Below are 24,362 nucleotides of genomic sequence, written 5' to 3'. Positions count from 1 at the left end.
TATGTGCTACCAATAATATGCAATATGTATAAGTACCAATGTATCATATCTCTGCACCCTCATACTTAGCAACACCAGAAATACCTGACCCAACTTAGAATGCCCCCAACTGTGTCACCCCTAATCTTAGGAGAGTCCCAGTTTGCTCAGATTGTATCCCCCCAAAAAAGAACCGTTCTGGCAAATTCAGGACTAGATCTGCATATCATGCACACAGTGAAATCACATTATAGGGATAATAATCCCACTTATGTATAGTGATGATGCACACAGTGATGTCACAATACAGATTTAACCGTGATAGTGCCGCAGTGATGTCACAGGATACGAGTAAGGGCCAAAGTGACGTAACAGCATGGGAACAATCGTTACATTAATACATCACAATTCAGAGATCTTGCACAAAGCACAGAAGCACAAGGGCAAAAATCACTGACATCATAGTACAGATCTATTGCACACAGTGATGTAACGATATGGTAATAATCTGCACAGTGATGCCACAGAACAGAAACAAAATGATGACATCACAGCTAAAGTTACGGGTCATGGTGATGTCATAGATCAGGAGGAATAAACACTGTGATGTCACAGAACAGTAAAAAAATTATACAGAGTGATGTCATAGCTAAAGACTAAGGATGAGATCTAACAGAACAGGAAAAAAAATATACAGTGATGTCGTAGAGGTGAAGGCTGTGATGTCACTGAATATTGATAATGTCACAGTTTGTAAAACATTTGCATTGTGATGTCACCGCCAAAAACTAAAGAACACGGACAATTTTACAGAACAGGAAATGTTAACATTGCGATGTCACAGCTAACAGTTAAGCAATGCAGTGATGTCACAAAACAGGATAAACATTGTGATGTTACTGCTAAAAGGATAAGGAAAGTGATGTCACTAAACAGGAAATATAAAGATAGTGATGTCACAAAACAGGAAATATAAACAGTGATGTCACAAAACAGGAAATATAAACATAGCGATGTCACAAAACCGGAAATATAAACATAGTGATGTCACAAAACAGGAAATATAAACATAGTGATGTCACTAAACAGGAAATATAAAAAGTGATGTCACAAAACAGGAAATATAAACTGAAATATAAACAGTGATGTCACAAAACAGGAAATATAAACATAGCGATGTCACAAAACCGGAAATATAAACATAGTGATGTCACAAAACAGGAAATATAAACATAGTGATGTCACAAAACAGGAAATATAAACATAGTGATGTCACAAAACAGGAAATATAAACATAGTGATGTCACAAAACCGGAAATATAAACATAGTGATGTCACAAAACAGGAAATATAAACATAGCGATGTCACAAAACAGGAAATATAAACATAGTGATGTCACAAAACAGGAAATATAAACATAGTGATGTCACAAAACAGGATATAAATATTTCAAAAAAACTGACCCACACATCAAACAAGTGTGAATAGGTGCTAGCTGAAAAAACATAGTAAATATAAGATGCATACAGCTGCACACTAAAAAAACAACAATGTATAAGTGAAAATATGGTACTGCATTACTGCAAAAGAGAGATATTTAGTTTATGAATTGGCCAATGCTGGTAAGCCCGGACACCAACGGCAAGGTAATGTCAATAATCCGGGTACCTAACTTAAAGTTAGGTACCCAGATACCTTGCCGTTGGATTCCGGGCTTACAGGCATTGGCCAATTCATAAACTAAATATCTCATTTTTTCATATAGCAGTAATGCAGTACCAGAGTCCCCTTATACATTGTTGGCTTTTTAGTGTGCAGCTGTATGCATCTTATATTTACAAAACAGGATATAAACATAGTGATGTCACAACGAAACGCTAAGGACCCCAGTGACATCATAGAACCTCGATAATAAACATGTGTTATAAGTACAATAATGATGCCCCTTTAAACCCCGAAGGTCGGAGGGGCCCGGTTTTGACTGCGATCTCTGCCCCCTACTATAGATTTACACAGGGGGACAGAAGTGAATCTCACCTGATTTGTTTTTGTATTCGATATCAAAGGCAGTGATGATGCTGTTTCCATCGAACCTCTGTGTCCAGCGCAGGTTCATGCTCCGAGCTTTCACTTCCCGAATTTCCAGTTCAGGGGGGTCTGGAGGTTCTGCCAGATTTATTGATTTAAAAAAAGGTCAATGAATGAAAAAATAAAAAAATAAATAATAGTTGCATTTCGAAAGCGTTCCTACCTTGTACCGTGAGCTGGATGAGGCCCCTGTTCTCTCCATAGGAATTTATGGCGTGACATGAAAAAAATACAGAGTCTCCGCGCTCCGCCGGCTTAAGCTGGAAACCCAAAAAATAACGGTTAGGAGGAGACCCTGCTACATTTTTATTTTATTATTATTGATTTAATTATTTCTACAAATTCCAATGAATCCGCCTGACGCACGCTCCATTCTTACCGTCAGAGTGGAGATCACTTCATCCCCGCTGTCTTTGGTGGCGATCACATAGCGCAGGTTCCGGTCCGGATCGATGACAGTGTCCCCTTTTTCCCAGCGGATAATAATGGGGCGCTCTCCTCGAGCTGTGCAGTTTAACCCCTTGGTCTGACCTTTGATTGCAATAGTTGTATTGGGGTGAGAGGTGATGGTGGCAGGAACTAAGGGACGAAAAAAAAAAATAAAAGCATGGAAGGATTAGGCGGAGCGCCAAGAGGGAAACAGATTGCTTTATTGGAATACTGCGCTCGTATGCTGCCAAAAGCAGAGACAATGTTTTATGAAGGGCAATGCAGAAAAACACGTCTGACCCTACACGGGCCGCTGACACCCAGCGAGAGCGTACGGTGATGTGCACGCTCTTGTAATGCACGCATTCTGAGATCTCTCCACCTGGGGGCACTGGCCCCCTCCCGCCAGTGATAAGCAGAAGCAGACGGAGGCCGCGGGCAGCTGAGCTATCTCTCGCTGCGCCTGTAAAGCCGTCTCCAGTGAAGTGGCAGAGAGACACGCTCCACATCATTTCAATTTGTAGTACGGCCGAAGAGAGGGGGAAAAGGATGAAAAGAGTAGGGTGGAGAAGCAGAGAGCAAGGGGAGAGAAAGGAGATGGAAAGGCTGGAGTGACTGAGACATGCAAAAGAAAACGGGCAGATGGAAAGAGAGAAATTAAGAAAGATGGCAACGAAAGGGGCTCTGAAAAATACAGCTCGTATTCACGAGTTATACGGAGCTGTAATACAGCACCTGTAGAAATCTACGCACCCAAAGAACGGGGGAAAAGGATGGAAAGAAGAGAGTAGAGAGGCAGAAAGCACGGATAAGAAAGAAGACGGAAAGGGTGGAGTGACTGAGACATGCAAAAGAAAAGGGCAGAAGGAAAGAGCGAGAAATTAAGAAAAATGGCAACGAAAGGGGCTCTGAAAAATACAGCTCATATCCACTAGTTGTACAGAACTGTAAGGGTACTTTCACACCTCCGGTTTTTCTTCTGCGGCACAATCCGGCACTTTGCAGGAAAATCGCAAACGGTTTTTTTTGCTGCCGGTTGCGATTTTCCTGCATAGACTTTAATTAGTGCCGCATTGTGCCGAAAGGCCTTGCGTTCCATCCGGTTTTTGCCGCATGCGGCAGATTTAGCCGATGCGGCGGCCGGATGGAACGTTGCCTGGCATGTTTTTTCGTGCGGCAAAAAAAACCGCATCGCGCCGCATTCGGCCGATGCGGCGCATCTCTCAATGCATGCCTATGGCGGCCGGATGCGGCGCGATGCGGCAAATACCGCATCCGGCCGCCGCATGCGGTTTTTGCCACTGCGCATGCTCAGTAGCATGCCGCAAGAGGCAAAAACCGGGCGGGCCGCATGGGAAAAACTTATGCAAAGGATGCGGTGTTTTCACCGCATCCGTTGCATAGCTTGCACAGCCGGATTGAGCCGCAGGGCTCAAGCCGGATGTGTGAAAGTAGCCTAATACAGCACCTGTAGAACTCTACGAACCCAAAGAGCGGGGAAAAAGGATAGAAAGGTGAAGGTAGAGAGGCAGAGATCAAGGGGACAGGAAAGAGACGGAAAGGGTGGAGTGATGGAGACATGCAGATGAAAACGAGTGGAAGGAAAGCGATAGAAATGAAGAAAGATGGCAACGAAATGGGCTGTGTAAAATGCAGCTTGTAACCACACATTGCACAGAACGGTCATACAGCACCTGTAAAAATCTACGAACCCAAAGAGCGGGTTACAAGCACGGAAAGGCAAGGCTGGAGAGTCAGAGAGCAAAGGGAACAGAAAGGATATGGAAAGGGTGGAGTGATGGAGACATGCAAAACAAAATGGGTAGAAGGAAAGAGAAATTAAGAAATATAGCAAAGAAAGGGTCTGTGAAAAATGTGTCTCGTATCCACGCGATGTACGTAACTGTCATACAGCACCTGTAGAAATCTATGAACCCAAAGAGCGGGGTAAAAGGATGGAAAGATGAGGGTAGAGAGGCAGAAAGCAAGGGGAGAGAAAGGGGACGGAAAGGGTGGAGTGATAGAGCCATGCAAAAGAAAAGGGCAGAAGGAAAGAGTGAGAAATTAAGAATGATGGCAATGAAAGGGGCTGTGAAAGATACGACTCGTATTCACGAGTTGTACGGAGCTGTAATACAGCACCTGTAGAAATCTACGCATCCAAAGAGCGGGGGAAAAGGATGGAAAGGGGAGGGTAGAGAGGCAGAAAGCAAGGGGAGAAAAAGGAGTCGGAAAGGGTGGAGTGACTGAGACACTGAAAAGAAAACGGGCAGAAGGAGAGATCGAGAAATTAAGAAAGATGGCAACGAAAGGAGCTCCAAATCCACGAGTTGTACTGAACAGTAATAAGGCACCTGTAGAAATCTACGAACCCAAAGAGAGGGACAAGGATGGAAAGATGAGGATAGAGAAGCAGAGAGCAAGGGGAGAGAAAAGAGACGGAAAGGGTTGAGTGACAGAGACATGCAAAAGAAAAGGGCAGAAGGAAAGAGCAAGAAATTAAGAAAGATGGCAACAAAAGGGGCTGTGAAAGATACGACTCATATCCACGAGTTGTACGGAGCTGTAATACAGCACCTGTAGAAATCTACGCACCCAAAGAGCGGGGGAAAAGGATGGCAAAAGTAGGTGGAGAGTCAGAGACCAAGGGGATAGAAAGGAGACAGAAAGGCTGGCGTGATGGAGACATGAAACATAAAACTGGCACAAAGAAAAAGGGAGAAATTATGAAACATAGCAATGAAAGTGGATCTGAGAAATACGTCTCGTATCCATGAGTTGTATGGAACTGTAGAACTTTACAAACCTAAAGAGCAGGGAAAATAGATGGAAAGACTAGGGTGAAGAGGCAGAGAGCAAGGGGACGGAAAGGGTGGAGTGACGGAGACATGCAAAAGAAAACAGGTAGAAGGAAAGATCGAGAAATTAAAAAAGATGGCTCTGAAAAATACAGCTCGTATCCACGAGTCGTACGGAAATGTAATGCAGCACCTATAGAAATCTATGCATACAAGTGAGGGGGAGAAGGATGGAAAGGCAAGGAGAGAGAGGCAGAGACCAAGGGGAGAGAAAGGAAATGAAAAGGGTGGAGTGACAGAGGCATGTAAAAGACAATGGGCAGAAGGAAAAAGCGAGAAACTAAGAAACATGGCAACGAAAGGGGTTCCGACAAATACGGTACTTTCACCCTGCTCTGCTATCTTTACACAATTTTGTACTACGATCTGCTGTCATACAGCTCTGATCTATGTTTTTGTAAACCCAAGGTTCATAATAAGTCACTCAAACTCGATATGACTTCTATGTGTCATCCAATTCTGGCAGTAAAGTGACACACAAATAATGTCTTTGCGTCGGCACCTGGCGCATGCGCAGTGAAAGGAGGTGTGCCGACTCTGCATTGTGCATGCACCTAAAATCCCCTCCATCTTATTCTTTTGGAAAAGCAACACAATGTTTTAGTGCACCGAATCAATACATTACCAGCATAGAGCCAAATTGGCATCTGGCGCATGCGCAGTGAAGGGAGGTGAGCTGGCATCTGCATTGCGCATGCACCTAAAATCTTTGCCATCTTATTCTATTAGAAAAGCGACACAATGTTTTAGTGCACCAAATCAATACAATACCAGCACAGAGTTAATTGGCATCTGGCGCATGCGCAGTGAAGAGTTGTGCCGGTACTGTGCTGATCCGTACATTACGTCTGCGCCTAATTCAATCATCTGGTTAGAACAAGTCTTCGTTGATTGGTGGTGTAGGAGGGGGGGGGTCTAACCGCGGGTACTCACACGGATCAGCAGAAACAGGCACTTTAGTCCCCATTTAAAATGGATCGACACTGCGCATGTACAACCTGTGCTCCATTCATTCTCTATGGGGCTGATGAATGCTGCAATGGGCTTTTTTCTATCAGTCCCCTGGAGAAGGAATGGAGCAGCGATTGGGCGTCCCACCGGTAACAGGGATAAGTGTCCTGCCATGCCGATCCGTGCTTGATCCCGTGGTCGGACCACCGCCGGTCAGTAAGTTATCCCCGATCCCATAGATTGGCGATAACTGTTTTAACCAGACAACCCATTTAACTCTTCTCCTGAATTATAACTATCTTTTTTTTGGATAAAATGCTAAAATCAACAGTTCTAGGTGCCATACACACCTGGCACGGGGTCAGAGAAATGAAGCCATTGGTTACACCGCTACACTACGCTTTTGCTTTACCCCTTCTCCTTCAATGTACATTACGAGGTCTGGGGCACAAATTAGCTGAGGGGTCTTAATGTTCCAACATCTTGCATATTTATTCGTTTTTAGCCTTTTTTCCGCTTTTGAAAATAAAAATTAGTTGTGATTTCCAAATTATTATTTTTTTACACGGTTTTCAAAATGCAAAAATAGGGTTTTTTTCTTAAAGCAGTAGTATACAATTAATAAATTGAAAATAAATATATAATAATAATAATAATTAATTAATAAATAAAAAATCCCTGCATTCCCTCCAAAAATAGCACCACACTTTTTATGTGGCCGTATCTGGTATTGCAGCACTTGAATAGACAAAAATGCAATACCAGATCCAACCTATTCACAGGAGTGCCGCTGTTTCTTGAAGAAAGTAGCTAAGTTTTTTTGTTTTTTTTTTAAAGCCATTCAACCCTTTTAATATGAGAAACTAAGTAATTCAGCCTAAAAAGGATCTGGATGTTAAAAGTGATCTTGCCCTTTAAATATATGATATAATGTAATAAATGCGTATAAATAATATAAAATAATAAAAATTATTGTCATTTTCTGACTTGTAGGAATATTTTCTGCAATGCAAGAAACCTGGACATGCGTCTGACTCTAGTTAATTAATTAAGACTATAACCGGATTAGAGGGGGTCTCCGAGGGGGACAGAGTCCACCCCTCCTCCACCCTGCAGCTTCCTATTGATTTCCCAGAATGTCGCCACTAATACCTGATCAATATCCCATATTTGATCTTGTCACCTTCTCACGCTCATACAGATCTCCCATGATGCACCCCCCATGTCCCCGATTACAGACGGCCATGGAAATATATATTTTTCGGCTTCCAAGACATCGTCCCTATTTCCCATCAGACTCCAGACCTTGTATATGGAGGGATCTGTGGAGATTCTGGGTTGTCTGACATCCCTCGCCATGTTCCAGTGATGGACACCGCAGGGCAGCTGCTTCCACTAGGAGGCGGTAATGAGTCTTTGGGATACAGGGACATCAACAATTTTATTTTTTTTGCTGAAAAGTGTAGTAGCCAGTCGGCCATAAAAAAGGTATGAGGAGCGTCCTGAAGGATCCCAAAGAAGAATCTCAAACTAAAAAGAACTGTGAAAATTTCAGGTCATAGCCAAAACCTTGTGGAGACTGTATAAAGGGGGCAGGGAATGGGCGTGGAGGGAGGGGATGGGGAACAAGCATGGAGAGGGGGCAGGGGACGAGCATGGAGGGGGGGGCGGGCGTGGGGGGTGGCGGGGAACGGGCGTGGAGGGGCGGGCGGGGAACAGGTCGTGAGAGGAGGGCACAAGTGTGGAAGGGGCGGGACACAGGGGTAACAGGGCAGACACAGGTCTCCAGGGGGCGGGTAACAGGTGTAGAGTGGGTGAAGCACAGGTGTGGAGGGGGTCAAGCACAGGTGTGGAGGGGGTCAAGCACAGGTGCGGAGGGGGTCAAGCACAGGTGCGGAGGGGGTCAAGCACAGGTGCGGAGGGGGTCAAGCACAGGTGCGGAGGGGGTCAAGCACAGGTGCGGAGGGGGTCAAGCACAGGTGCGGAGGGGGTCAAGCACAGGTGCGGAGGGGGTCAAGCACAGGTGCGGAGGGGGTCAAGCACAGGTGCGGAGGGGGTCAAGCACAGGTGCGGAGGGGGTGAGGCACAGGTGTGGAGGGGGTGAGGCACAGGTGTGGAGGGGGTGAGGCACAGGTGTGGAAGGGGTGGGGCACAGGTGTGGAGGGGGTGAGGCACAGGTGTGGAGGGGGTGAGGCACAGGTGTGGAGGGGGTGAGGCACAGGTGTGGAGGGGGTGAGGCACAGGTGTGGAGGGGCTGAGGCACAGGTGTGGAGGGGCTGAGGCACAGGTGTGGAGGGGCTGAGGCACAGGTGTGGAGGGGCTGAGGCACAGGTGTGGAGGGGCTGAGGCACAGGTGTGGAGGGGCTGAGGCACAGGTGTGGAGGGGGTGAGGCACAGGTGTGGAGGGGGTGAGGCACAGGTGTGGAGGGGGTGAGGCACAGGTGTGGAGGGGGTGAGGCACAGGTGTGGAGGGGGTGAGGCACAGGTGTGGAGGGGGTGAGGCACAGGTGTGGAAGGGGTGAGGCACAGATGTGGAGGGGGTGAGGCACAGGTATGTAAGGGGTGGGGCACAGGTGTGGAGGGGCTGAGGCACAGGTGTGGAGGGGCTGAGGCACAGGTGTGGAGGGGGTGAGGCACAGGTGTGGAGGGGCTGAGGCACAGGTGTGGAGGGGCTGAGGCACAGGTGTGGAGGGGCTGAGGCACAGGTGTGGAGGGGCTGAGGCACAGGTGTGGAGGGGCTGAGGCACAGGTGTGGAGGGGCTGAGGCACAGGTGTGGAGGGGCTGAGGCACAGGTGTGGAGGGGGTGAGGCACAAATGAAGGGGAGGGATACAGGAGGTGAGGGGGCAGGCTACAGGTGGGGTATATGTAAGGATAAAATAGAGGTGTGGAGGGGAGGGGTACAGGTGTGTGGAGTTGCACATTTAGAGGTGTAGAGGGGATGACAGAGGTGCGGGAGTACCGATCTGAAAAAAGGTCATAGATATAGGAACAAATTTAAACTCTGTGATTTGCCACAATCTCCTGCTCACCAGGCGGCCACCTTGGTTGCCCATTCTGGCCTTTGTGTGGCCATACCATGAGCTATGTTGGAGCCGGTACATGTGGGGGAATCCTCCAGGTGTGAACAGACCCGTGTACATTCATTCAGAACTCACTTTTCACAGTAAGGAACATGGACTTGCTGATGTCGGTGCCCACGCCGTTGCTGGCCTGGCACAGGTAATACCCGATGTCCTCTTCGAGCACGTGGCGGATGAGTAAGGAGCTGTTGGGCAGGATCTGGATCCGCCCGGTGAGGGGCACAGGGTGGTATTGTTGGGGATTCCCACTGCCTGGATTGAGACAAGAGAAAACACATTGATGAATATAAACGAGAGCCCGGCACTTCTTCTGCGGCATGTGCGGAGCGGAGACCTAATGATGTGTGACAGGACGAGCCGGAGCCCATAGTGTCGCAGTACAGATGATGGGGAGGAAAATGCCGCATCTGTTTGATGCCTGTGTCAGCGTAGTGCTGCATAATGGCGCGCTGTCACCGCCATGTAGTGCATCAGCGCGTGCTGGTGATGTGTGCAGGTAACGTATGTGTCCGCACCGCGCCCTCGCGACCCCCGCTCTCACCTTTGGCGTGTTTCCAGACCACCTTCGGAGGTGGATAGCCGTCGACGGAACAATTCAGGACCCCGGCTTTACCGTAGATTCCGTCTTGGTTGTTGGGCTGAACAACGAATCTGGGGGGCACTGAGACAAAGGGGGAGACAGAAACCTCCATGTCACTGCGGATCATCATACAACAACAGGGTGTTTATAATGCATGCCATTACTGCGCCGCGCTCACAATGCAGAGCAGCTTGCTTTCAAATCGCTCTGAAAAGACGGCACTTTTTTTTTTTTCTTCTTCGGATCGTGAATCGCGCTGATCCTCATGGAGACGACTACAGAACACTTCACATTTTATGCTGAGCTGCACCAAAAGTCTACATTCTATACCCAGAGACTCACAGAGCATTGCACCTCATACCCAGAGACTCACAGAGCATTGCACCTCATACCCAGAGACTCACAGAGCATTGCACCTCATACCCAGAGACTCACAGAGTACTGCACCTTGTACCCAAAGGCTCACAGAGCATTGCACCTTGTACCCAAAGACTCACAGAGCATTGCACCTTGTACCCAAAGACTCACAGAGCATTGCACCTTGTATAAAAACCTCACAGACTACTGCAGCTTGTACCCAAAGACTCCCAGAGTACTGCACCTTGTACCCAGAGACTCACAGAGTACTGCACCTTGTACCCAAAGGCTCACAGAGCATTGCACCTTGTACCCAAAGGCTCACAGAGCACTGCACCTTGTACCCAAACACTCACGGAGCACTGCACCTTGTACCCAAACACTCACAGAGCACTGCACCTTCTACCCAAAGACTCACAGAGCACTGCACCTTGAACCCAAACCTCACAGAGCACTACACCTTGTACCCAATGACTCACAGAGCACTGCACCTTGTACCCAAAGACTCACGGAGCACTGCACCTTGTACCCAAAGACTCACGGAGCACTGCACCTTGTACCCAAATACTCACAGAGCATTGCACCTTGTACCCAAAGACTCACAGAGCACTGCACCTTCTACCCAAAGACTCACAGAGCACTGCACCTTCTACCCAAAGACTCACAGAGCACTGCACCTTCTACCCAAAGACTCACAGAGCACTGCACCTTCTACCCAAAGACTCACAGAGCACTGCACCGTGTACCCAAAGACTCACAGAGCACTGCATCTTGTATCCTAAACCTCACAGAGCACTGCACCTTGTACCCAAAGACTCACAGACCACTGCATCTTGTATCCTAAACCTCACACAGCACTGCACCTTGTACCCAAAGACTCACAGAGCACTGCACCTTGTACCCAAAGACTCACAGTGCACTGCACCTTGCACCCAAACCTCACAGAGCACTGCACCTTGTACCCAAAGACTCACAGAGCACTGCACCTCATACCCAAAGACTCACAGAGTGCTGCACCTTGTACCCAAAGACTCACAGAGCACTGCACCTTGTACCCAAAGACTCACAGAGCACTGCACTTTGTACCCAAAGACTCACAGAGCACTGCATCTTGTATCCTAAACCTCACAGAGCACTGCACCTTCTACTCAAAGACTCACAGAGCACTGCAACTTGTCCTCACAGCCTCACAGAGCACTGCACCTTGTACCCAAACTGCACAGACCACTGCACCTTGTCCTCACGGCCTCAAAGAGCACTGCACCTTTTACCCAAAGCCACACAGAGTGCTGCACATTAGCCCAAAATTACACAGTGCTCTGCACCTAGAACCTAAAGAGACAAAGAATTACATTTTGTTCCCACAGAAAAGAGTTCTGCTTACTACACCAGAGCCACGCAGAGCCTTGCACCTTGCATTCACAACCACGCAGAGCGGAGCACCTGTGCAGAGCACTGCAGCTCCGTACATGATTTTATGTTCTCATTTTACCCCCCATACAAGACAATGGAGACCTCTGCAGCCTGCTATTATGTGATAAGGCGAGTAATGTAACATCCAGGATCCGGGGGAGCATTATGCGCCTATCACACAGCAACACTGCATATCAATTCTAGCCTGCGGTTTGTAATGTGTGCAGAGCATCGCACCTCCCACACATGATCCCGCACACACGTGCCGCTCTGCAGCTCGTCGCTCCTTCCCCGGATCTGCCTGCCATATTTATTCCAGGCAGCGCAGACCAATGAATATTTATCTGTATGTGTCTCTGCTCATTATATATTCATGATTATATCAACATGCGGCACTGAATCACAGGCTCATTACATATTCATGCTTACATTAACACCGCGCATTAAAAACTCGTTAAATCCACAGGGTCCGTTAACCCTCGAGAAGCTGTCACTCAGAAGGAAGACGTCCGAAAAAGACACTTCACCAATTCAGATGACTGCCCTTGCCTCCTCGGGTAATGAAGGCAAGTGCCTCGGTCTCAGCATTAAAGGGGCGGTGTAATTAAAGGGCTCTGTGCCGAAGGAGGGGCTTGTCTATTTAAAGGAGGGAAACAAGGATGGGGCTGATCGATTCCGACATGCCTGATCTTTTTGTTTTCAGGTGAATTAAATTGACAAAGAGGCTTACAATGAGAACACATGCACGCTCTGATGAAATGAGCATGCTTGTGCATAGAGTGGATCAAGCTGGACGAGCATTTGGCAGCTGTGCGCTTGATGATAGGGTCATCATTTTCATTTCAATGGAAATTGTGTAATCCCAAGAGACTTTGTCTACTTCGGAAAACCCATTTCTATCTACCACCATGATATTGATGACATATCCTTGAAATATACGCATGCATGCTCAATTCAACAGAGTGTGCATGTGTCCTCAAAGGGGAGATGATACTAAGCAGCTGGAAGACTCATCTGTCGGCGGCTTTTCTACCCTGACAACAAAAAGATCAGGCATGTTGGAATCAATCAGCCCAATCCTTATATCTTCCAGGCATCGTTACAGGCACGTCTCATCCATAGACTCCATTTATATGTTGTTTACTTCGGAAAACCCATTTATATCTATCACCATGATATTGATGACCTATCCTTGGAATATGCACATGCATGCTCAATTCCAAAGAGTGTGCATGTGTCCTCAATTGGGAAATGATAGTAAGCAGCTGGAAGACTGTCGGCAGCTTTTCTACCCTTAGACCAAAAAGATCAGGCATGTTGGAATCAATCAGCCTGATCCTTTTATCTTCCAGGGATCGTTCTAGGCACATCTCATCCATAGACCCCATTTATATATTGTCTACTTCGGAAAACCCATTTATATCTACCACTATGATAATGATGACCTATCCTTGGAATATACGCATGCATGCTCAATTCCACAGAGTGTGCATGTGTCCTCACTGGGGTGATGAAGAGTAAGTTCCTGGAAGACTATCCGTTGGCAGCTTTTCTACTCTGACAACAAAAAGATCAGGCATGTCGGAATCAATCAGCCCGATCCTTCTATCTTCCAGGCATCGTTATATGCACGTCTCATCCATAGACTCCATTTATATAGTTTACTTCAGAAAACTCATTTATAGCTACCAACATGATATTGATGACCTATCCTTGGAATATACCCATGCATGCTCAAATTTACAGAGTGTGCATGTGTACTGAATGGGAAGATAAATATAAGCAGCTGGAAGACTGTCAGCGGATTTTCTACCCCGAGAACAAAATGATCAGGCATGTTGGAATCAATCAGCCCGATCCTTCTATCTTCTAGGAATCGTTATAGGCACGTCTCATCCATAGACTCCATTTCTATCTTGTATCCTGCCCATATAGATAAGTTTTACGATAACCGATCTGGGATAGGTCATCAATATCAGATTGCCGGGGGTCCTACATTTGGTTGTATCGGACCCCCACTAATTGGTTGTAAATAGTATATAGAACCGGAAAACCACAGCTGATTGGTGTTGGACCCCACTTGTCTAATAATGATGAACTATTATTAAGCAAACACTTAAAGGGGTTTTCCATTTTATGAACATTTTTTTTTCTTACTTAAATGTATAAAATCATTTTTCCAATGAGGTTTGATTACAAATTTTGCACAGTTTGCCTTCTGGATTAATGGGTACAGACGGAGTTAACTGATAACCAATCAGTTGGCTCACTAGGAAGCTCTAATGGGGAGTTTTATAACTCTTTTCTATCTTTTTCTGAGCTCCTCTCAGGCGTCTTATGACCACAACAAAGTTGGAATTGCCTGTAAAAGCCAAACGGTGCAAACATTTTAAAAAAAACAATTCCAAAAAATATTTTTAGCTTCAAATACATGCATTTAAGCAAGAAAAAAAAATATTCCAAGAAATGAAGAACCACTTTAAGTTTAGAATTCCTAATGTCCTCTCACTTTTTTCTGCAACAATGTCTTCTCACTTTTTTCTTCAGCAATGTCCTCTCACTTTTTTCTTCAGCAATGTCCTCTCACTTTTTTTCTGCAGCAATGTCCTCTCACTTTTTTTCTGCAGCAATGTCCTCTCACTTTTGTTCTGCAGCAATGTCCTCTCACTTTTGTTCTGCAGCAATGTCCTCTCACTTTTTTCTTCAGCAATGTCCTCTCACTTTTTTTCTGCAGCAATGTCCTCTCACTTTTGTTCTGCAGCAATGTCCTCTCACTTTTGTTCTGCAGCAATGTCCTCTCACTTTTTTTTCTGCAGCAATGTCCTTTCACTTTTGTTCTGCAGCAGTGTCCTCTCACTTTTTTTTCTGCAGCAATGTCCTCTCACTTTTTTCTGCAGCAATGTCCTCTCACTTTTTTTTCTGCAGCAATGTCCTCTCACTTTTTTCTGCAGCAATGTCCTCTCACTTTTTTCCGCAGCAATTGCCTCTCACTTTTTCTCTGCAGCAATGTCCTCTCACTTTTTTCTGCAGCAATGTCCTCTCACTTTTTCTCTGCAGCAATGTCCTCTCACTTTTTCTCTGCAGCAATGTCCTCTCACTTTTGTTCTGCAGCAATGTCCTCTCACTTTTTTCTTCAGCAATGTCCTCTCACTTTTTTCTTCAGCAATGTCCTCTCACTTTTGTTCTGCAGCAATGTCCTCTCACTTTTGTTCTGCAGCAATGTCCTCTCACTTTTTTTTCTGCAGCAATGTCCTCTCACTTTTTCTCTGCAGCAATGTCCTCTCACTTTTTCTCTGCAGCAATGTCCTCTCACTTTTGTTCTGCAGCAATGTCCTCTCACTTTTGTTCTGCAGCAATGTCCTCTCACTTTTTTTCTGCAGCAATGTCCTCTCACTTTTGTTCTGCAGCAATGTCCTCTCACTTTTTTTTCTGCAGCAATGTCCTCTCACTTTTTCTCTGCAGCAATGTCCTCTCACTTTTTCTCTGCAGCAATGTCCTCTCACTTTTGTTCTGCAGCAATGTCCTCTCACTTTTTTCTGCAGCAATGTCCTCTCACTTTTTTCTGCAGCAATGTCCTCTCACTTTTTTCTGCAGCAATGTCCTCTCACTTTTTTTCTGCAGCAATGTCCTCTCACTTTTGTTCTGCAGCAATGTCCTCTCACTTTTTTTTCTGCAGCAATGTCCTTTCACTTTTGTTCTGCAGCAGTGTCCTCTCACTTTTTTTTCTGCAGCAATGTCCTCTCACTTTTTTCTGCAGCAATGTCCTCTCACTTTTTTTTCTGCAGCAATGTCCTCTCACTTTTTTCTGCAGCAATGTCCTCTCACTTTTTTCCGCAGCAATTGCCTCTCACTTTTTCTCTGCAGCAATGTCCTCTCACTTTTTTCTGCAGCAATGTCCTCTCACTTTTTCTCTGCAGCAATGTCCTCTCACTTTTTCTCTGCAGCAATGTCCTCTCACTTTTGTTCTGCAGCAATGTCCTCTCACTTTTTTCTTCAGCAATGTCCTCCCACTTTTTTCTTCAGCAATGTCCTCTCACTTTTTTTCTGCAGCAATGTCCTCTCACTTTTGTTCTGCAGCAATGTCCTCTCACTTTTTTTTCTGCAGCAATGTCCTTTCACTTTTGTTCTGCAGCAATGTCCTCTCACTTTTTTCTGCAGCAATGTCCTCTCACTTTTTTTTCTGCAGCAATGTCCTCTCACTTTTTTCTGCAGCAATGTCCTCTTACTTTTTTCCGCAGAAATTGCCTCTCACTTTTTCTCTGCAGCAATGTCCTCTCACTTTTTTCTGCAGCAATGTCTTCTCACTTTTTTTCTGCAGCAATGTCCTCTCACTTTTTTCTGCAGCAATGTCCTCTCACTTTTTTCTGCAGCAATGTCCTCTCACTTTTTTTTGCAGCAATATTCTCTCACTTTTTTCCGCAGCAATTGCCTCTCACTTTTTCTCTGCAGCAATGTCCTCTCACTTTTTCTCTGCAGCAATGTACTCTCACTTTTTCTCTGCAGCAATGTCCTCTCACTTTTTTCTGCAGCAATGTCCTCTCACTTTTTTCTGCAGCAATGTCTTCGAATTTTTTTCCCGCAGCAATGTCCTCTCACTTTTTTCTGCAGCAATGTCCTTTCACTTTATTCTGCAGCAATGTCCTCATTTGCTCCATGTTTCCTCTTCCCCATTGGGTTTTGATTGAGAAATAAGAATTAAGCCATTTGTATTCAGATGGTTTTGGACTTGCAGGGAACATTTCTACTCCGGTAGCAGAGAAAATAAAGAACCAATGAAAGTAAAGTAGCCGCGTAAAATAAAAAGACGCGTCTTGGCCAACAGATGGAAAATGAGGTTCTAATGGAAAATATTTTTTATTAGGTCCATTTGGATCCAGATGGCAGATCTTCCCTTCTTACGCATCCTTACTTTGTTTTAGTCGATCTGTAGGAAAATGTTCATTTTTGGCTGGTGGATAATTTTTGGACGGAAGTTACTAGATGTATCCAGCTCCAAATACAAGTAAGAAATGGGATGGTAGGTGAAGGTACTACAATGAATAAAGGCCAAATGCATGGGATAGCAGAATCAAAGAGCACAGTAGACCAGGGGATATTGTGGTGTATATGCCAAATTTAGAGCCATAGAAGCTATATAGCACCAGTGTTCCTGAGCAATCGTGCCCAAGAAAGGGAGTCTCAATCATTCCCCCAAAGTAGACCCCATTGTTTAAAGCGTTCTACAGAAATTCCCCAACTGCAGTCTGTATTAAAAACAAAGGTGCTTTACCCCTCATCCCCAGGTCCAGGTCCAAGTCTTATCAGTTGCTCTCTGTGTGTTATTGGCTGCAGCCAAAAACGGAGTTGACCGACTCTGGCCGAGTTGATGGTATGAGCCACGCAGAGTTGCTAAGCTCACGAATTAGCTGGAGAACTGTCATAGTGGCATTGCTGACAATAACAGACACTGGGAGTAGTGGGGGATACTCAGTGCCGGACCTGTGGAGGGGGAGAAAAGCACAGTTTGTTTTACAATAAACAATCTGCACCAGGGGCCTGGGATTTTTTTTAAAAAGAATAGAATAGCTGATAAATCTATAGGTCCAAGGGTTGGACCGGCACTGAGCAAGGCTAAAGAAAGGAGGTCCGCATGTGTTACCACCACTTCCAGACTGTCAAGCATACGCCCTACTCATCCACTTAGTTTGCATGCACAAGGAAAATAATTCTCGTGATTGCTTGGACCTCAACCAATCAGCCATCACTTATTTAGGGGGTCCAGTGTTCGTCTTTGTGAATGACATGATCGCACACACGCATCACCACCTCTCTGTTTCCTTCTACAGGGTCTATGGAAGGTGTAGCGAATGTGTTACCACCATTTCTATTCCCAGGGAATAGTGCAGGGGTCGCGCATGCGCACTACTGATCCATTGACATGGTGGGCACAGGACCCATGCTCTTGTCATTGCTTGAACCCCAATTAAACATTACTCACCTAATTGATCACTAAAAAGGGGGTCCTTCTTGTGAAGTGGCATGACCACTTTGATGGAGTCTATGGAAAATGGACGCACTGGGGATGAGCGAGCACTACCATACTCGGGTGTTCAGTAGTCGTAAGGAGCAGTTGGATGCTCGGTTGGGCACGACTTGAGTACAATGAAAGTCAATGAGGATCTCAAGCTTCTACCAAAAAAAGTTCAAGTGCCCCATTGACTTCCATTATACTTGGGTACTCGAGTAGCACCCATCCAAGCATCCAACTGCTCGTTATGAGTACTAAGCACACAAGCATGGTAGTGCCCGCTCATCACTAGTTACGAGTACCGAGCACCAGAGCATGGTAGTGCCCGCTCATCACTAGTTACGAGTACCGAGCACCTGAGCATGGTAGTGCCCGCTCATCACTAGTTACGAGTACTGAGCTCCTGAGCATGGTAGTGCTCGCACATCACTAGTTACGAGTACCAAGCACCTGAGCATGGTAGTGCTCACTCATCACTAGTTACGAGTACTTCATCATACAGTGAATAGAGCGCTGGCCGCGCATGCACACTACTGATCCAATCACATGATGTGCCCAGGATCTCTTGAATCCCAACAATCATATACTCATGGATAGGTGATCTATGTCAGTGTTGGGACAACCCCTTTAACTTCACCAAGAATGAAAAAAAGGTCACAGTTAAAAGCCTAACATCGTTTTCTCTTACCGCGCACTATGAGCTGCCTCTCCCGGCTCACCGTAGCCGCGTCGTTACTCGCTATGCAGGTGTAGTTGCCATTATGCTTGAGGGACACGCTGGAGATCTGCAGGGAGCTCATGAATTCCTTGGTCTCGATAGTGATGCCAGAGCTGGAGATTATAACCTGTCCGTCCTTGCGCCACGTGATCCGGATGGGCATATCCCCGGAGGAAACCACACATGGGATATAAAGGAGTTGTCCGATGGAGGCAGGGGGGAACTCAAAGGGCTGAATAAGTGGGGGCACTGCGGGTAGAGACAGACATAAAAAGTTATTAAAAAGAAACACATATGAGCTGCTCGTCATCGAAAGTCATGTCTATTCCTCCTGGAAAAGTAAATATTGACAACTAGAACTTACCATTCCCGTCCTCTGTACTTCATACCAATATTGGAATCATGATCCCCACCAAAATTGTGTAAGTTTCTCTCCTTATTAGTTTTGGTTTGTTAAAGGGCTGTTCCCCTCAGCAATATTTCAGATGCATTCGAAGAATATGCCAAAAAATTCTGATAGAGAACATGGTGAGGAATGTGGCAGTGCTTGTGAAATCTCCCTGGGGCCTCCAAAAATTGTGAAAGTTTTCCCAACCCTCGCTTTTGATATGCAGATCTATTCACCAAGTTTGGACAATATGCACAAAATTTCCCCCAAATGCCCAACCACTTTAAGTACAAAGGCAGACAATAGTGCAAACCTTTACCTGCACGCTCAGTTTTTGATAGTTTGAAATTGACCACTTTTGGAGTCAAGTTTTGTTAAATGCATGTATTTGGTGCTAATTTTGAAATTTTGCATACTTTACCTTCTTTTTCGTTTTGCACTATTTCTGGCTGCATAACGAGTTAACTGAGAATTTGTCAGTGAGCTCGCTCTGAAGATCCAACAGCAGAGTAACTTTTAGGTTTGTTTTTTTTATTGTTTTAAATGGCTCTCAACTTATCTATGACCAGATCAAAATTGAATGTGTCGGGAAACAGCCTGTAAAAGCAAAATGGTGCAAAACGATTAATGAAGCCTAATTGCAAAAATGATTTTTAGCCCAAAACACATGCTAAATAAAAAAAAATGTGTGGTCAACCCCTTTAAGTGGTGAGTGTCTTTAATAAATGTATCACCAATGATTCCAAATATCCCAGTTGTTCGAGTGGCGTTGGAAATAAATGATGGCCATAGACTTTAAAAGGCAACGAACATTTTAGAAGCATAAAAAAAATAAAATAAAATTGTGCGGTATTTTCAGGGTGCAGCGGAGGATGCAGACTGTTATGTGAGGACATGATACAGAATATATAGGACTTGTAGCAGCTGGATATGAGTGCAGTAGATGTGGCTGGCCACAGCGGCGGTGTAAAGTAACGCAGGGAAGCCGTGCACAATCTCAGTCTATTCATTAGGAAGGATCTCTCCCCGGGTGCTCCTGAATAATTGATGCGCTGGAGAAGCTTTTAAGTCTTCGGCAGATCTGGGAGACCGCGACGGACACATTATTTTTTAAAAGCCAACAAACACTACGGAAAACAGCGAGCAGGGGCTGGGAGTAAAGGGCAGGGCATTAATACGCTGTGTTTACACAGCAGGTCCCTGTGGTGGGGCTTGTCAGAGAAACAGATCAGGGGTGAGGAGGGGGCCGCGCCGCGCAAGACGAAGCCGCTGCGTTACGTAGAGCGGAGCAGAGACCTGGCATAAGAGGGGTTAATTCTCCACCAGACAGATGGATATCACCCAGTGCAATCAACACAGGGGTAAAATCCTGTAAAGGAGTCGTCCACCTTTGGAGGGGCTTTTTTTTTCTGTACTGAAATGCATGTTATTGGAACTAAAAAAAAAAAAAAATATATATATATTATATATATATATATATATATATTTATATATATATATACACACACATATATATACATTATATATATATAATTTTTGTAATTGGGTTTCTTTAAAAATTATGCACCATTTGTCTTCTGCAGCCTGTGTTGCACGGTCCATTGCTGGCTGCAGAATGAGTTAACTGAGAATCTGTCAGCGAGCTCGCTATGACAATCTGCAGCCTCTGTGTTGCACGGTCCATTGCTGGTTGCAGAATGAGTCAACTGAGAATCTGTCAGCGAGCTCGCTATGACAGTCTGCCGAGGACTTTGTAACTTTTATCCGTGTTTTTTTTTATAGCTCTACTCAGCTGATTGATGTCCAAAGTTGGAAAAAATAAAATATGCAACATTTTTTTTATAGCCATTGGCTAGTGATGTACTGTGTGCTCGGTCGTGCATCATTTTCAGCTGTATTGGAGGCAAGAAGCCAGATGTGTACATCATTATAGGATTGGTTTTTTTAACCCCAAATACATGCATTTAAGTAAAAAAATAAAAAAAAATAATATACTATATAAAAGGTGGACAACCCCTTTAAATATACCTACTGCAGCAGTTGTATCCCTCTATTATACCTCCTGGAAATGTAGGATTATAATTTGTGATAATTATAAGCAGGCGTTAGGGCAAAAAAAAAGCGTTCAGATGGGGGCCAGGATGGAGGCCATAATTAGAGGATGGAGGCCAGGACCGAAGGCATTACAAAATAAGGCCCATTATTAGAGGATGGGGGCCAGGATGGAGGATATTACAGGAATAGGAATATTATTAGAGGATGGGGGCCAGGACGAAGGACATTACAAGATGGGGGCCATTATTAGAGGATGGGGGCCAGGACGGTGGACATTATTACAGGATGGGGTCATTATTAGAGGATAGAGGCCAGGACGGAGAACATTACAGGATGGGGGCCGTTATTAGAGGGTGGGGCCAGGATGGTGGACATTATTACAGGATGGGGGCCATTATTAGAGGATGGCGGCCAGAACAGTGGATATTGTTACAGGATTGGGGCCATTTTCAGAGGATGGGGGTCAGGACTGAGGAGAGCATTACAAAATGGGGGCCATAATTAGAGGATGGGGGCCAGGACAATGGACATTGTTACAGGACGGGGGCCATTATTACAGAATGGGAGCCAGTACCGTGGACATTATTACAGGATGGGGGCCTATATTAGAATATATGGGCCAGGACGGTGGACATTATTACAAGATGGAAGCCACTATTAGAGGATGGTGCCAGAACAAAGGAAATTATTACAGGTTGAGTGCTATTATTAGTCGTGGCCAGGACAAAGGATGTTGTTATAGGATGGGGACCATTATTAGAGAATGGGGGCCAGGATGGAGGACGTTACAGAATGGTGGTCATTATTAGAGGATGGGAGCCAGAACGGAGGTCATTACAGGCTGCAGGCCATTATTACAGGCTGGGAGCCAGAACGGAGGACATTATTACAGGATGAGTGCCATTATTTATTATTGTGGGCCAGAACACAGGACATTGTTACAGGGTAGGGGCCATTATTAGAGGATGGGGGCCAGAACAGTCCATATTATTACAGGACGGGGGCCATGATAAGAACATGGGGTCAGGGACTGGGACATTATTACAGGATGGGGCTCATTATTAGAGGATGGGGCCAGAACAGAGGACATTACAGGATGGGGCCATCATTAGAGGATGGGGTCAGGATGGAGGACAGTATTACAGGATGGGGGCCAGGACTGTGGACACGGTTACAGGATGGGGCCATTATTAGAGGATGGGGTCAGGATGGAGGACAGTATTACAGGATGGGGGCCAGGACTGTGGACACTGTTACAGGATGGGGCCATAATTAGAGGATGGGGTCAGGATGGAGGACAGTATTACAGGATGGGGGTCAGGACTGTGGACATTGTTTCAGGATGGGGACCATTATTAGAAAATGAGGCCCAAGACTGTGGAGATTATTACAAGATGGGGTAATTAGTAGAGGATGGGGGCCAGGACGGAGGTCATTACTGCAGTATCATTGTCCAACTGACCAACAGGACGGTGGGGGCCCTACCTGCGCTCCATTCGCTGGCTATTGAAACCATGGTCTTGCATGGGTTCTACTGCTCCCATAAACTAATAGAAATGGCCACACATGTGTACCTGCGCTCCATTCGCTGGCTATTGAAACCATGGTCTTGCATGGGTTCTACTGCTGCCATAGACTAATAGAAATGGCCACACGTGTACCTGCACGCCATTCGCTGGCTATTGAAACCCCATGGTCTTGCATGGGCTCTACTGCTCCCATAGACTTATAGAAGTGAATAGGTGGTCAAGCCTGTGCGCCAAGGCTCCCACACACCCATAGAAATGAATGGAGCGTTGGTCACATGTGCATTCATACTTGTGGACATCCCCTTTAAGTATACTTTGCATCAATTCTAACCATTATTTGCAGCAATTCCGGTTCGTCCCCCGTCCCCCATTCGCCCTCTGACCTTTGACGGTGATGTGGACGCTCTGGCTGATGGAGAGCTGGGGCTGTATGAGGACGCTGCACAGGTATTCGCCTTCGTCCATCCCCTTCTGGACGTCGCTCAGCATCAGGGTCCCGTTCTCGAACACCACCTGCCTGTGGTTATCGGGCAGCAGCAGCGAGTCCTTGTACCAACTGATGAAGTAGTAGGGATACCCAATTACCCGGCAATGAATGAAGCTGTCTCTCCCAGCCACTGCCGTCAGGTTCTTCATGGGTCGGATACTAGGCGGTCCTGAAGTGAGGTGCAGGGAAAGTACATTAGGTGGACACAAATCAAGGAGATACAGAAGACTTAGGGGCAAGGACGGTCAAGACAAGGAAGACAGGAGAAGACAACCCCCGGGGAGCAGCCAGAGACTCGGACAGAAATGATCAAAAAGTGAGAAAAGGGCAGAAAAGAGAGAAAGAAGATGCAAAATGGAAGGTGAAAAGGAGGAATATGGGATATAGAGGATAAACGAGGGATTAGAGGATGGAGAGAAATGAAAAGAGATTTCACATAGATGAAGGATTACAGGAGACTAAAGCCGCTGGATATTAAGAAAGGTTTTCCTTTATGGAGGAATTTACTATTTCATATCTATTTATAAGAGCTACATATTAAAGGGAATCTGTGATCACAAATGGCTCGAGGTTTAGGTGAAATATGGATTTTAAGAATTTTTGTAGATTTATTTTCCTTTTTTTCTTTCTTTTTATTGAAATCTTGCAGTTCGCACTTTGAGGCTTATAATAGGCCGATACTCCATGTCCTGTGCAGATCACTTCTCAGCAGTCACCTCATCATAACAAGGATTACAAAGACCTCTATATACAGCTGATAACCTAGGATCCACCATTTATAATAGGCGATGTCACAGCTCACCTCCTCCTCCTATACAATGACTGATAACACCACTATATACAGCTAATAACCTAGGATCCATCATTTATAATAGGTGATATCACAGCTCACCTCCTCCTATACAATGACTGATAACACCTCTATATACAGCTGATAACCTAGGATCCACCATTTATAATAGGTGATATCACAGCTCACCTCCTCCTATACAATGACTGATAACACCTCTATATACAGCTGATAACCTAGGATCCACCATTTATAATAGGCGATGTCACAGCTCACCTCCTCCTATACAATGATTGATAACACCTCTATATACAGCTGATAACCTAGGATCCACCATCTATAATAGGTGATGTCACAGCTCACCTCCTCCTATACAATGACTGATAACACCTCTATATACAGCTGATAACCTAGGATCCACCATTTATAATAGGTGATGTCACAGCTCACCTCCTCCTATACAATGACTGATAACACCTCTATATACAGCTGATAACCTAGGATCCACCATTTATAATAGGTGATGTCACAGCTCACCTCCTCCTCCTATACAATGACTGATAACACCTCTATATACAGCTGATAACCTAGGATCCACCATTTATAATAGGTGATGTCACAGCTCACTTCCTCCTCTTCATGTACAGTGA

The 24,362-nt window shown here is 45.5% G+C and overlaps 1 protein-coding gene across 2 annotated transcripts in view; it reads right to left on the bottom strand.

Moving 5' to 3' along the window:
• DSCAML1 (DS cell adhesion molecule like 1) overlaps positions 1-24,362 on the bottom strand; it is a 301,513-nt gene that overhangs the window by 42,097 nt on the left and 235,054 nt on the right. For both annotated transcript variants that reach the window (XM_075329067.1, XM_075329068.1), the window contains exons 8-14: positions 22,819-23,091; positions 18,434-18,712; positions 9,930-10,049; positions 9,464-9,640; positions 2,448-2,647; positions 2,232-2,328; positions 2,018-2,146 (exon numbers count right to left, since the gene is read on the bottom strand). In XM_075329067.1, coding sequence (XP_075185182.1) covers positions 2,018-2,146; positions 2,232-2,328; positions 2,448-2,647; positions 9,464-9,640; positions 9,930-10,049; positions 18,434-18,712; positions 22,819-23,091 — 1,275 coding nt within the window. The remainder of the gene's footprint in view (positions 1-2,017; positions 2,147-2,231; positions 2,329-2,447; positions 2,648-9,463; positions 9,641-9,929; positions 10,050-18,433; positions 18,713-22,818; positions 23,092-24,362) is intronic.

This window comes from Anomaloglossus baeobatrachus, chromosome 11 (genome assembly GCF_048569485.1).
Source record: "Anomaloglossus baeobatrachus isolate aAnoBae1 chromosome 11, aAnoBae1.hap1, whole genome shotgun sequence".
NCBI lineage: Eukaryota > Metazoa > Chordata > Amphibia > Anura > Aromobatidae > Anomaloglossus > Anomaloglossus baeobatrachus.
The sequence above is the reverse complement of the archived record's forward strand: the minus strand, read 5'-3'. Positions and strand labels throughout refer to the sequence as shown.